The sequence below is a fragment of the Astatotilapia calliptera genome, chromosome 12, assembly GCF_964374335.1.
Source record: "Astatotilapia calliptera chromosome 12, fAstCal68.1, whole genome shotgun sequence".
NCBI lineage: Eukaryota > Metazoa > Chordata > Actinopteri > Cichliformes > Cichlidae > Astatotilapia > Astatotilapia calliptera.
Genome location: NC_137433.1, coordinates 30,448,405 through 30,463,214, shown reverse-complemented (window position 1 = coordinate 30,463,214; position 14,810 = coordinate 30,448,405). Strand labels below are relative to the sequence as shown.

Here is a 14,810-nt window from a genome sequence, read left to right as displayed (position 1 = left end):
GGACTGGTTCTTATATAGCATTTTTCTACCTTAGCACTCAAAGTGATTTATACAATATGTCTTATTCACCTATCCATACAAGTACTGTTTTATGCTTAAGTGTGTTCTATCTAACATTCACAAAAGCTTTGGTTTATTATCTTGCCCGGGGATATTTCCGATTAGTAGATGACCTGCTGTACGTCCTGAGCTACAGCCACACCAAACATGAATAAGATAACAATAGAAAACGCAACAAAGACGGTCACTGATTGATGGTTCTTCCAGTTTCTTTGTTCTCTGGTGGTGCAGCAGCCCCGCTGAACTACACATGTGAGTCTGTGCACTACTTACATCAGACTAATCAATAAACAATGCAAGCTTTTATGGTGATCTTTCCCTAATCATCATGAAAATTTCCAGTATAATTTTTGCATGAAAGTTGTCACTGATTTTATTTCAAGTCTGCAATTCACATAGTCCTGTGGCAGTCACCATGGTGTCTGGAAGCTCATATGCATGACAGCAGTCATGTTCACAGCATAGATTTTACTCAATAAATTAACTAAGAACTAAAATGAAACAAAAATATATATATATATATGAAAACTATTGTGCTTGGTTTTATGGATAAATAGAAGAAAAGGGTTAGAATACGAACGGGGTATGTTGGACAAAGGATGTTGAAGATGGAGCTACCAACGAGAAGCAAAAGAGGACAAACTAAAGGAGGTTCATGGATGAAGTAAAGGAACACATGCAGAGGGTTGGTATGACAGAAGAGGATGCTAGAGATAGTGTCAGATGGTGTCATATGATCCACTGTGATGAGCCCTAACAGGCACAGCTGAAAAAAGTAGAATATATGATGTTGAAAACAATTACAACATGCTCTGCTCTGCAGCTCTTGGTTGGTTTTTCACTTCGGATTTCAACTGATATTTATGCTGTCCAAGGATCATTCAACATCGGAAAATGCCAAGCCAGATTTCCTGAATACTGCCACATCCTGCATTTCAGCTGCAGGGAGATACGGACCAAGAGTGTCGGCAGCATACAGTCCAGATTTCTCCTCTGCCCTCCAGGACTGGGAATGTGATAAGGAGAGAGCGAAATGGTGCACAGAATTTAATAGGTCTGTGCTGCTGATTTGAATGTTTATGATAACATGGATCTGCAAGTAAAAGCGTGACATGTGTGTTAGTTAAGGCATTATGTAAAACAATTCCTCAAAATTAATTTTACAGTTTGACTTCAATTCACCACGTCAGCATCCACATTGCCAGTTTTTACATCTCCAAATAGGGTTATGCTTATGGGTAAGACTGTCTGTGCAATTGCGCACATTTTTCCATCTTTTGTTTTTAGAAATGCCAAGGTGGTTTGCAGAGATGTGCACATCTTTCTAACCTTGTTTTGTGCATACACTATATTTATAAATGATACCCCTGAGGTATATGTTTAAGAGTTGCTCATTTCACCAAAATCTGGTCTGGAGAACAGTGTTTCCACATATGGAATATACAGTATGTTTCCACGTGTTGTTTTAGAAGATGCAGTGAAAAAGAGAAAATAACAAGTAAAATATCAGCAAATGAAGAACCATGAAACACAACACTGAGTCCAGGATTACAGACTCTATGTAACACAGGTTCATTTATGAGAGAGGGGTAACACACAGAGACAGATAACCATTCATACTGAGATTCACACATATGGGCAATTTAGAATCACCAGTTAGCCTAACCTTGCTAATTGCATGTCTTTGGGCTGCGTGGCAAAGTCTGAGTACAGGGAATTATTTTTTGCTACTGAAAAGGAGGTGTGTCCCCTTACCATTGGCCGTGTAAACATGTTTATATATTTTACACACACACACACACACACACACACACACACACACACACACACACACACACACACACACACACACACACACACAAAGAGTGCAGAAAGAAAAGGAAGGTATACTAAAAGGGAAATAAGTACTGTGAGGAGCAAGTTTGTATAAATTAAAAATGAACAGAATGAAAATACATATGAAATGTTGACCATATGAGCACACTATTTCCACCAGAAAGTCTCTGAAGCATGGAATGATTCCACAACAATGGAGGACCTTGTAGATAACAGCGCACAGAAAGAAGTACACTTTTCTGATAAAAATGCATTCACAGATCCAGTTTAAAGCTTTCTTCATTGCATGAGTAAAGTGAGTAAAGAAAACAGCAAAAACGATTTATAACAATAGGCCTTCTGGCAGAAGTCCTTAAAGGATTACTGGAAATGTAGTGACTTTTGGCTTTTGCATTGTATCTCTGTGGCAGAGTACCAGGGTGGGTCGTATTATTTGAAGAAGTTTTGCAAATGTCTTAGACAGGTGAGAGGATGAGAGACAAATTATTGAAGCTCAGTCCCAATTAAAGCTTGCAAAAACTAGTGATGCAAAAGCTGTACCAATATCAAATGAGTGTGGATATCAAGAGTGCCTTTGGCCCACCAAATTAGTATCCACTGGCTTTCATATTTTTCCTCCCGTTGTTTTTCCCGTTTACTAAAACGCAATGACGACCTGCTTTTTTTGGTTTTTGAAAAGGGGCTTTGACACTGTGCTGTTTTTAATCAACGCCAAATCAAATTTTTAACGCAATTAACGCATCTGGAGTGCAGAATGACTCAAAATCCCTGAAATGTTTCTGTCAACGCATTTCAGGCAGTTTGTCCGAGTTACCTTCGCACATGCGCAAATGGGCAGTTGAGCTGGTAGTGACGGGCAGCTGAACCAATCAACACATTATGGACGATGATAAACATTCCTTGTTTCAAGGACTTGAAGTGCCTCCCGAAGAGTGACAGAGAGAGTGCACTAATATATATACATATATATACATTTATACATACATCACACTTATCCTGCTACACAACACATAATGTGTTCCACAATAATTCCCTTTTGGAGTAGAAGCCAAAGTGCAGCCGCAGTTCAGCCAGCATGCAGTAAAACCTGCGACTTCTACAATGGGAACATCTGTAGCTTATTTCAAGTGGGTCCCAGAATAATAAAACAGACAATATGTTTTCATGAGCCTGGGTCCCAGGCCAAGATACTAAAAAAAGTGGAAGGAAAAAAATAGCTTCAGATTTTTCATGAATAAAAATATCAACTTCTTCTCCCCCATCTTGTTAAAATAAAAACAAACTTATCCCAATATCCTTTTTATCTCCTGGGGTAACTTAGAGGTAAATGCTCAAGCACACTGAAAAACACACACGGCCACACACACACACAGCACTTGGTTTAAAAGGAGCTACTCATGCAACTGGTACATCCTCAGCACAGAGGAATACAAGAGCAGCATAGAGGAGCTCTATTTCTAAATGGGGCTCTTCTATCCTGCAACAAGGAGTAGCATGAACAATAAACACAACACAATAACCGGCCACGCATTTCCATTATAAGCATCCCTAAGTCGGCACTGGCAGAACCAAACTCAAAGAGTGGTAGAGCCACGGAAACAACACGAAGAAAAGAGACAGGAGGGATATTTTGTTTGAAGAGAGAGCTAAACTAAGACATGGCCACATGTACGTGTGCAGAAAGGATCATCATCATATCAGTAACTGAGCTTAAAGGTCAACAATGTTTAAGTTTCAGTTCAAACACACACTGGTACACAAACACGTTAATTACAATATCAGTGACAGTGTCAATCACTTTGGAAGTGAGACTGCCAAAATAGGGTGCTATCTCCTTCTCCCTGAGTCTATTCCTTGCTTCTCTCCCTCTGAATTTTTTCTTACCTCTGTCTGTTTTCCCTGCCCTGACACACATGCACAGTCCCATAATGCACAAACACTGGCGCTATCTCGAGGCTGATGGCTGTCACCTTTGTGTATTCAGCCTCTTTCAGGAGCCAGCAATGCAAATAACAGCCTCATGAATATTCAGGACAGAAAAAGATAGAAGGACGTAGAGAGAGGGGGAGAGAAAGAGAGAGAGCGAGAGAGAGAGAGAGAGTAAGGAGAAGCAGGAAAGCTAAGTGATGACAGGTAAACTATGGAGAGAAAGTAAGGACGAATGCTGTAGACAGAATGATAGCAGGGGCTGGATTAGGGGAATAAACACATAGTGATTGACAGTGTGGGTTAAATAGAACCGAGTAGGTGTTTGATGTGTGTATGTGTTGGTCATGGACTGTTAACCAGTTTACCATCTTTCCTACGTCTCAGGGGGATTTGAGAAAGTGAAAAGGTGGCAATGGCTGTTGCAATGAAGGAAAACATATTTAACAGGTACAACTGTTTAACAGTTAAAGTGGCTCCATAGCAAAAGATGTCTGTTTCAATTCTGGAAGGAAACACAAGTCCCTTTGGGGTTGTGTCAGAAATTGCATCTGGTGTTTATGACTACATAAACTTCACTTAATTCCCTGTACTTTCCTGGCAACGTTTTATAAATCACCACTGTGTACTGACAATCACAGTCTTTCACATATGCATCTCTATTGAATGCACCTTGTCACCTTGGTACTGTAGCACAACTCCTGAGGTCGCTCAGGCAAGTCATTGTGGTGACCTCTCGTAACACACACCCACTGATGTGCCACTGAAACAACACCGAAAGATCTCTTTCTGCGTCTGCACCCTAACAAATCTATTGCCACTCCTGGTTATGAAGATGAAAATGACATGTTGCTTTACAGAGAATAAAAAGAAGTGGGATTTATTTTTCATCTGAGGAGCATTGTGTTCCTTATTCTTTCAACTCGCAGCAGATCAAAGCTGCAATGTGTTTTTCTGACTACTAGTCAAAGCAGTCAACCTTGACTTTATGTTGTTAAGATTAAAGACTTAGCAAAGAATAGCTTCCTTACACATCCATCAGTGTGGGAAAATTTTGATCCTTTGGATAAACATGATGAAAGCTGTCTTCAGCACTCACTTGTAGGTTTTGGACAGGAATTTTTTTTTAACTGTGTTTATTTTTTGACATTGCTAGCCTGGCAAATTGTTAATATGCATGTGTGTAAATTTGTAAGAATGATTGATTGACTGACACAGACTAACACATATACACATATTAGGACCATAGTCCATGCAATAAGTACCAGTATTAGGAGCACTAAAACATAATCAAAGTATATCCATAATGAGTATATTGTAGGGTTGAGACTAAATATAGAATCGATCTTGTTAAAAGGCATTTAGCGCAATGAAGTTCATATTTTATCCAACCATAACCTTGATCTAAGCCTAGCAAAGTAGTGTTGTTACCTAAAAGAAAAAATTAAAGCTAAGTAATGACTGAAACTTCATGTAAGATTAAAATATGATCAAAAATAATTCAAAGTCTAAAAATAACCCAAAAACTTGGCACAGAGGATCAGGAAGTCAGATCTCTTGAAAGGAAGCTGTTTTCGTCCTAACTCACAGACCTTTTAACACTTGTTCATGTCTAATTATCCAGTCAGTAATGCAACAAGACAGTTAATGATTATATATGAAAAAGATGTATATAGGGACAAGAAATATATCCAAGTGACTATGGAGAATTAGACTTGTGACCTCTAATGTGATACATTTTCCTTCAGGCAGTTTGAATACATGAAGGATTTTTTTCTTCTCACAGTATGCATGAGCGCATGGCAATTCAAGCAGAGAATAGGCTAAAGAGAGATATACAGTATCCAAGTGGAGGTACATGCTGTCTGGAGCTCAATTTAATGGCTAAGGTGATTATTTAGAGTGCTGTGCTGCCTCTGCAGAAGCACAGACTGAAATAGAGAATGGACAACAAAAGTGATCTCTGATCTAAGGGATGTAAAAGATTTCCTTTAGCGGATATGATAAATAGACTAAAAAAAGATCTAAGCACAAAGGAAGACAGCAATACAGAGAGATGGCTGGAAAAAACGGGAGATACTCGGGTGTAGTAAAATGTTTAACATATTAAAGTTAGAGGTGCAGATGTCTTATTGAGTATATGATTTTCATTTTACTTCACTCTCACTAAATAAAAAAAGTGATTTTTTGTAATAAAATTTAACGTAGTTGGAGAACTAAAGTGACTTTTTTAACTAATTAAGTATGTATCTATTTGTTAACTGTTTATCCTGGCTGGAACTTATTTTACTTATTTTATAGTGGAAGACGGGGTACAGCCTGGACAGGTTGCTATTCTATCACAGGACCAACACAAACAGAGGTGAAAAAGCTACCCACTGTAAGCAAGCAACCTTAAATCTTAAACTATTTATATCATATTCAGATTTTTATATTTCATTCTTTTTGTCCCCAGAAGAGAGGTGGGTCTTCATAATGTGACTGAGTAATTTTATTAGTATTTGCCACACTAATCATATGCTTTATATTTACTCAAAAGCATCCACACACTCGCACAGATATACACAGTTCAGAAAATACAACTGATTCTGCCTTCATCCTGGTGAGAGAGCCTTTGAGGTGAAATCAATGGTGGAGCTTTGTGGAATAAAGGCATGCTCGGCATTCTGTGTGTGTCTGTGTGTGAGAGAGAGAGATACAGAGGGTATGGTGTGTATGTGCAGTGTAACCACCAGAGAGGACAAGCTGGTCCTTAGAACTACATCTCCCCTCTGATCCTAGGAAAAATCCACTAATCCCTACACATACACAAGCAAACACACACAGAAACAACAAATGGGAAAATAATTAAACCAGCAAGTAAACTAGGAAACAGGAAAAAATATAAAAACATACACAATAAAAATAGATAAGATTTATGCAAAGATGAAATATAGTGCATGTTGGTTTTCTCAAGCCACTAAAGTGACAGCTTTATGTCCGTCAGACATAACAGATTTCCTTATTATGTCCAAACCTTATTCAATGTCAGTATAGCAGGGCTGAAAGAAAAGTGATGACAGTGAAGAAGCAATGCTTGTTTTCTTTGGCACTAGATATTACATATAATAGATGACCCTTAAGGTCCAGTTAAGCTGCATACTTGTCTCAAACTTAGCACAAAGGAAGAGAACATTTATCTTCTTAAAATCAGATTTGCAGCCATTATAAGATATTTTGAGTCATTGAAAAAAGGATTTTGTTTTTCTTGAAAGCTGCTTAAACCTGACATTTGTTTAGGATGTGTGGGTTGATGTTGCAGCTTTAAGTGTCAGTTTCAGCACTGCTGTAATTGGTGAGCATACTACAGGTTTAAAAAATGTGTACATTTTACACATTGTATTCTGGATTATAATTACGACTTGAAAAAACCCCATCGTCCATACTGAGTTCCAGATCGCTTACTTGAACATTTCTTCACCTGAACAATTAAACCAAGTGAATGCTTGCTTGATTCGCAGCTGTTGCACAAGACAGTGGAGCTGGAGTACGTCCAACCACAGGACTAGGATTGTTTTGTGAGAAGCAACTAAATTAATTTCAAGCTGGTTGAACTTTCAAAATAAGACCAAAGTGTGGCTAACAGTGTGAAAAAAACTGAAATGTTTCTAGATCAGACTTTCATTGTTACCTTTTTCACTTTTAAGTAAAAGTAGTCAGGATACTTCCTTTCCAATTTCCAGAAAAGCACACCTTTGAATTGGTCTATGGATTAAGATAAAATAAACAATATACAGACAACAGAAGCAGAAAGAAAACTTCTTTCCCTTTCAGTAATCTATCGCTGTCTATCTACATTTCACACACGCGCGCGCACACAAGGCATTTATCCCCTCATCAGTAATCATCTCACTAATTAGCTAACCAAACAACGATAGCACAGTTCAAGATGACAGCTTTTTAATGAGGGAGATACTAATCACTTTGACCCTCAGCCTGTCAACATTCCCACTGATGAAAAATGCTGAAATGCTCAACTAATCATTGATTCAAAGCATCAAAATGCTATGACAAGGGTTTCTACAGATTTAGACGATATTAAATACTTTTCGTTGAATGCTGACTGAATTGGAGCTGCGCCGAACATGAATTCATCATCAAGTTTTGCCCTGATTTTCCGCCTTTTGAAGTTACAGGCAATGCTGTCACTGATTAGTGAGCTAAGAGATTCTAACTAATTTGCCTGGTTTGATTTTATTTTTTATTTGAGCAATTTTCTGTTCTGCTGATCTCAGATTTAATCAATTAAAAAGTAAGTTCTTGATTTGTATCATTTGTTACTTAAGGGTGCAAACCATATCGTAGAGACTGCAACAATAGCTTAGATTAACAAAATATACTCTGGGTTGGTTCAAGAGTTTGTCCAATAACTCTAATTGCCTTTATGCACAAGGCAAAAGAAACAGCAGAAACAAGGCTGTGAAAGAGCATCCATCCCGAGGAAATGGCCAGATAGAATGTGCAAGCTTTTATCACAACCTATAATTATATTTTAAAGTTGAGCAACCTCTAACAAAGAACATAGAACAATGTGTTCTGGTGCTGGCACAGAGGAGGATGGAACTTGGCGTCACAGAAACTGGGGAAAATAGGTTTGTAACATGGGACTACCCTTGAAAAAACATAGCATACAAGGCCAACCATTATCCAAACTTTTTACAGTGCTGTTTACAGAAATAATTTTTTACAGACATTTGGATAAGTCCTTCTCACTCATGGGAAGAAAATAGACTGGAAGTCTAAGTAAGTAACAGCCACTTTAACTGAAGACACTGATGTAGTAAAGGAAATGAAAACAAAAGACCAACTTGAAACACACTTGAAGACCAGTAGACACTGGAAAAACACCTAGAAACACCATAGCACAGATTGCGTGATCAAAAACAGACAATGTTCACCTCTGCTGTCTACATAACACTCTCTTTTTTCTGATCTGATACATATGACCTTAGTCTCCTCATTGTGTCATTTTAAGGATGTGCCATTTAACAAAAAGCATGCTGGAAGAAAGAGGTAAAAAGCCCAGAGTAAAGAAATGAAACCCGTCAGCGAGCACAGCATTGAAGATGAGTTACCTAAATGAATGTGTAGCTAATAAGATGGAAGTGAAAAATAGTGACATAACAAGATAGAGAAAAAAAACTTATGACAAACAACCCATCTCAAATTTGTAAAAAGAATAACACAATGAGCACAAAAAAAGACTGGCTTCTTTTCTCAGGTGTTTTCTCCTCCCCATGTTCTCCTCTTTGCCTTTCAGAAATACAGGCTAAGGCACAAAGAGTCCAAGAGTCAATTTATGCTTGACCCATTATCACAGAGTTCTTTGATTGTTTATAAAAGCCCAAGCTTGCGCGTGTCAAAAACTAATTAGAAATTCATCTAGCATGTCTGTTCTGTTAATTGATGATGTTTCGTTTCACTCAGTCACATGGTTAATGAGCAGACAGTTGCTCTGTGAAGGGGAGTTTGAGAAAAACATTTGTCAAATGTCTGTTTCTACACAACAGTATTTTTTATATTTTGAAAAAAAAACTACTATTAAAAAAAACTGACTACTTGAAAATTGAATGATGAGAAAGTGGCTGCTAGTTATGTTTAAAATATGAGCAAGAGCCAACTGGGTTCCAGCCCCCTGGTGAACCTGAATTGGATAAGTGGAAGAAAATGGATGGATGGATAGATTTTTACTTCTAATTTTCTTCTTAGTCCATAAAAGGATATTAACGAACTCAAAGCAGCATGGTAGTAACAACATTACACACCGAGAGCTATCTATTTTAAAACCACATTGGATGTTCAAAGAGAAGTTGAGTGATAACAGAGATGTATCTGGTGAAACCTTTAACTTTGTTTAAATGTAGTCAAAGTAGTAGAAAAATGAAACATTTAAAATGACCAGAGTAAAAGCTATGACTGGAAAAAAGAACTGGAGGAGGAAAACTTGGCAGTGTAACTTAATCAGTACCACACTTTTAGACAGTTTGAGCTCATTGTCTGTAGACATGTAGTTTCTTCCCAAACTGACAGAATCATGTATGGTTATGTGAGACTACAAGCTCAAGGCCAGTTGATACAGGAAGGATGCCCAGTCCAATTTAGTTAACACATGCTGCCTCTTGTCACTGGTCCTTCCATCGTATTCTTAGTTAATTTTTCAGAAGTACGAAGAAGAAAGGCAAGTGAAATGCTTTACCTTCTTACCCATTTCTCTTAAGACTTTTCTAATAATTTTCTTTTTCATTTCTTCCATTTTCTAATATTTCTCACTCTTGTATGTCTCTCTCACTCCTTTTCTCTCCGTGTCCCTCCATCTCTTCAGCAGTTTATCATAATCACATCACCTCAGCGTAATGCAGCACACTTAAGGCTTATTATGTGTCGTACACATACATACTCACACACCCGCTCACGCTCACGCACAGGAATGAAATCCACTTAAGCCTTATTACATGTCTGACTCTGCGTCTAACATGGGAGATTATCCATTGAACTGTTTGCTTGGGCAAAGGGCAAGACTTGCAAGTAGGACACACACACACACATATAAACAGGCACATTTCTCAACTGAGACATAAAGATAGGAGATAAGTGCAATATGTAAAATAGAAGTTGGACGTTTTTCAAACGTGGAAAAATGAGTGGACAAACCTAGGAGAGAAAAAACACTGAACGGAAGCAGAAACAAAGCATAATTCGAGATAGCCACAATAAATAACAGGAAAGGAAAAAAGGAAAGGATGATTTTTATTCCATACACTTTCTTTCCATAGCAGTACCAGGCACAACTGCATACCCACAAGACAATGCATAAACATACACACAACAATGGTGTTCCACGATGAAGGCAGAGATAAAGTGTCTGTAGGGGGAACCAAAACATCACATCTCATCACTTCAACAGGTAAGTTTGTGTTTTTTGTGTTTGGGTGTGTGCTTCAATACACACTTAATGCACACACATAAAACAAACATCATCAGTATGCATGAATGTTCATATGATGTATGCGTGTATTCATGGCAGAGAGAAATAACACTGGATGTTGGTGGAATATTTATTTCCCTCTGTGTCTGTGTCTGTTTGTCAGCAGGTAGCAAGACAAGTGGCATTGCACTCTGGCCGCCTCTTGTTTCCTTCTGTGTCCTGAGATCAACTTCACATTTGCTGTGCAAAGAAATGCACAACTTTAGATATAGTTGTATCTGTAAGGAACATGTGTCAAACTGACTTAGATTATAGTGTTAAAGGTAGAGTGTGTAAAATCTCACCACTAGATTGCAGACTGTAGTCAACTGAATTCTGTTTTCTCACATCAAATTCAAGTGCATAATCTAAATGTAAGTGAAACAACTCTGACTGCTGTTCATCTGTGGTGAGTGTAGGCTGTCACTTCTCTGTTTACCTGTCAATGTAAATCGAGCAAGTAAACCTACGAGTTCTTGTCTACTTTGCATTTGATGCACTACATAAGTGGTCAGTCTTTAGTCACATACATAAAACACAATTGGGCAGAAAGCTTTATTCAAAAAGCAACAGGATAGCTTCCACAAACTGGTGCAGGTGGTTATGTATTTTTAATCTATTAATTCTAAATGTATTGATTTGTTTGAAGATATAAGAACACTGATCTATAACATCTTTTCATCATAAAATAACCTCAGAAACTGTATTTTTGTATTTTTAAAATGCTTAGTTAAACTAACAATGCATATGATTAGCATGCGACTATATTTCACTTGTCATCTTAATGTGGGGATAGGTTAATTGGATAATCCAATCCGAATGTGCGAGTGAATGTGAGTGTGAATGGTTGTCTGTCCCTGTGTGTTGGCCCTGCGACAGACTGGCGACCTGTCCAGGGTGTACCCCACCTCTCGCCCTATGACAGCTGGGATAGGCTCCAGCGCCCCCCACAACCCTGAAAAGGATAAGCGGAAGCGAATGGATGGATGGATGGATCTTAATGCATTTTTCACTGATTTTCTATCTCTCTCTTCAACTATCGGTCCTAACCCTGGTCTTTACCTTAGCCATAACCTTTATCTGGTGTCATTTGATGCTGTCAAATGACATGTGAAAAGGTTAGGGTTAGCATGCATCTCAGGGTTAGGATATTGATGGCATGGATAATGCATAACAATAAGGTGCACAATGATTTGGGATGCCATTTCATGACACCAAACTGCCAATACCAACTGCCAGTTAATTTAGTTAAAATAAATAATATTTGGGGGCTGACCATTCATTTTGACTAGAATCAGACGGTAACAGTAAAGTGTTTCATAAACAGTTCTGTCATTACCAGCTTTGCAAGCTGTTATTGTTGAGCCAACTAGGCAGGGCTTTTATGTCCCTTAGTTAATGCATAAAACCCCAGTAACACAACTCTGTGTCCTGCCTCCTTATGGTGACTCTGAATGTGTATAACCAGTGTTTTACCGACTCCCCTGCTAGCCTTGTTGCAACTGTTCATGTGGTGCAAATTACTCAATTGTGTATGCCAACCATTCCAAAATATCTCTTAATAGCGTAAGTAAACAACAATAAACTTTGGTGGCGGTTAAAGATGAACTATCACATTAAGTGTAAATTGATGGTAAAAGGATTTTGACTTGCTTAATATCAATCTCAATTTTGAATGTCTGTGGTAGTAAATATGTCCCTTGATTACATAAATCAGTTTACTTAACATAAATGGTCCAAATGTGCAGTACAAAAAAAAAAGGAATTAGGCATCAAGTTAGATCACCTGCTGGAAGTATATATATATATAATCAGTTAGTCTGGCTGTCTTAAACATGGCAGTTCCCAAGCCCGAGTTATGTCCAACTGCACACATGTAAGAATAAAGGTTCTTCTGGCTGTTCACTCGTCTCCCAAGACTCTCCGCTGCAGCTGGAACCACATTTTTGATTTAACACAGATTCTTTTTTGGAAGCTTGGGACTAACACTAAGAGTACGATACCTTATGACCCACTGAGGGCACGTTTATGTCTTGTTCTGATTTTGAACTGAGGATTTTTGCATACAAATGCAAATGTGCAAACCACGCCGTGCAGACATTATTGCACCATGTGAAAGTACAGCAGATAATTGTCCAGTGAATTTGCAACGAGTAAATGGATGTCACACATGTTGCCTCCTGAAAGCTCTACTCAGGCAGCAGCCCTGTCTAAAGCAAACCGATTGTTTCCAGTTGTAGGATTCTGAGGCTGACTATCTCTTGCTATGTGTTACATGTGAGAAAACACAACTACAAATGTTTGACTATCCTGATATTCTCCTGATACATGAGTGGAAACAGCTCAAGACACCTTACTTACCAGAAAATATCTTGAGGCAACACATCGTTTGGAAATGTGCATCAGCTAAAGCTGTTCCAAGTACTTTTTGCTGTCCAGCCTTCACTAGCTAAATCAAATGAAATCCTTTGAAAATGTTAAAACACAGTAAGCCAGGCCTAATGTGACAAAGGGAGTAATAACATGGTTCACAAAGCTCCCCAAAATATCCTGAATTGTTTTAACCCTCGTAGGAGTACAATTTTATGGTAATACTACAGCAAGCCACATCAATGTGTGTTGGGATGTACATTAAATAGAATGATAAATTTGCACATCTATCATTTGTCAGCCTGAAATCCCTAAAGACAGTGAAATGATGAGGCAGAGACTGAATGCAGATCTCCATAATAGCTCAAGATCAGGGGTTATAAACGTTATGTCACCAGAAAAGATTTTATTCCCCCTACAAACAGCCACCTGAAAACATCCTGCTGCTTATGTCAGAACAAACGTAATGTAGCTGACCTTGCATGACTTTTTTTTTTTACCTTTTATTATACTTGTCTCTCTTCCCAACCTTAAGTCCCTCAGTGTTACCCTTTCCCTTTCCTGCTTTTCATTTTCAGTGTTTTCTTTCCTCCTTGGCTCACACATGAATATTCATGAAGTTGTTATTTGCATTGCTGGCTCCTGAAAGAGGCTGAGTACACAAAGGTGACAGCCATCAACCTCGGGAGGCGGCGGTGTTGAAAGAAGAGAGAGAGCGGATGGGAAGGAAAGAAATAAGTGAAGATGACAGAAAAAGAACCAGAGTGAAACTGAAATGCATATCAGAATGACAAATAAAAACGAAGCCAGACGATAAAGTGAAAGTGTATGCATTCCCACCTCAATGTAAACTGTTCCGTATTTGAAGTTGTCTTCATGTAGATGGCAAAAGCCACTGTTCTGCCAAGCCGAACAGGACTGGGAGGCTCCAAAACTTCCACATTGTCATCTAATTGTAGTCTTTCTCCTTTGGCAGAAACAGGGCCCATGCTCATTGCAACAGAACCAACTTTCAGCATGTCTTGAAGACCTTCATCCACTAGGGTGCTCCACTGCCCCCCAAGGCCCATAGCCAGACCACCATGTGGCCCAGGGTTTGCACTTGGAGCTTTCCATGGCTCATTAACAGTGGAGGGACACTCTTGACCAGCACCTTCCACTGGTATAATTGAGTAATACACATCCACTGATGGTAGCGCCACTTCAGGAGGTCTCTTTCTCACTTGTGGTGGTGTAAACCAAGCTGGGGGAATCTCCAGACGGACAACACAGATACCAGATGGTCCCATGAGTCGGCAGCCTGCCGAGGGTGCTGCTTCACTAGTGTCACGGATGGCCAAGGCCCTGATGCATGGGAGGAGGGATGATGGAGGTGGTTCAGGCTCATCCCAACGCCGCCCTACCAGGTAAAATAATACCTGAAGAAGAAACAAAAGCCTATAATGTCATAATGGAAAAATCTGGACAGCTAGTAAGACGCAATCAAAGACTATAAGTTATCTGTCTCTCTGTTTTATAAAACCATTTTCTTCCCTGTCATTCACAGATCTCAGATATTCGTCTATTCATTAAAGCTGGGCAACTTAATGTTTTTATGTTGTATAAGCACTGGACC

At 38.8% G+C, this 14,810-nt stretch overlaps 1 protein-coding gene across 1 annotated transcript in view; it reads right to left on the bottom strand.

The window, feature by feature from the left end:
- LOC113033269 (transmembrane protein 132C) overlaps positions 1–14,810 on the bottom strand; it is a 305,934-nt gene that overhangs the window by 188,263 nt on the left and 102,861 nt on the right. The window contains exon 3 of the mRNA XM_026186903.2: positions 14,036–14,613. Coding sequence (XP_026042688.2) covers positions 14,036–14,613 — 578 coding nt within the window. The remainder of the gene's footprint in view (positions 1–14,035; positions 14,614–14,810) is intronic.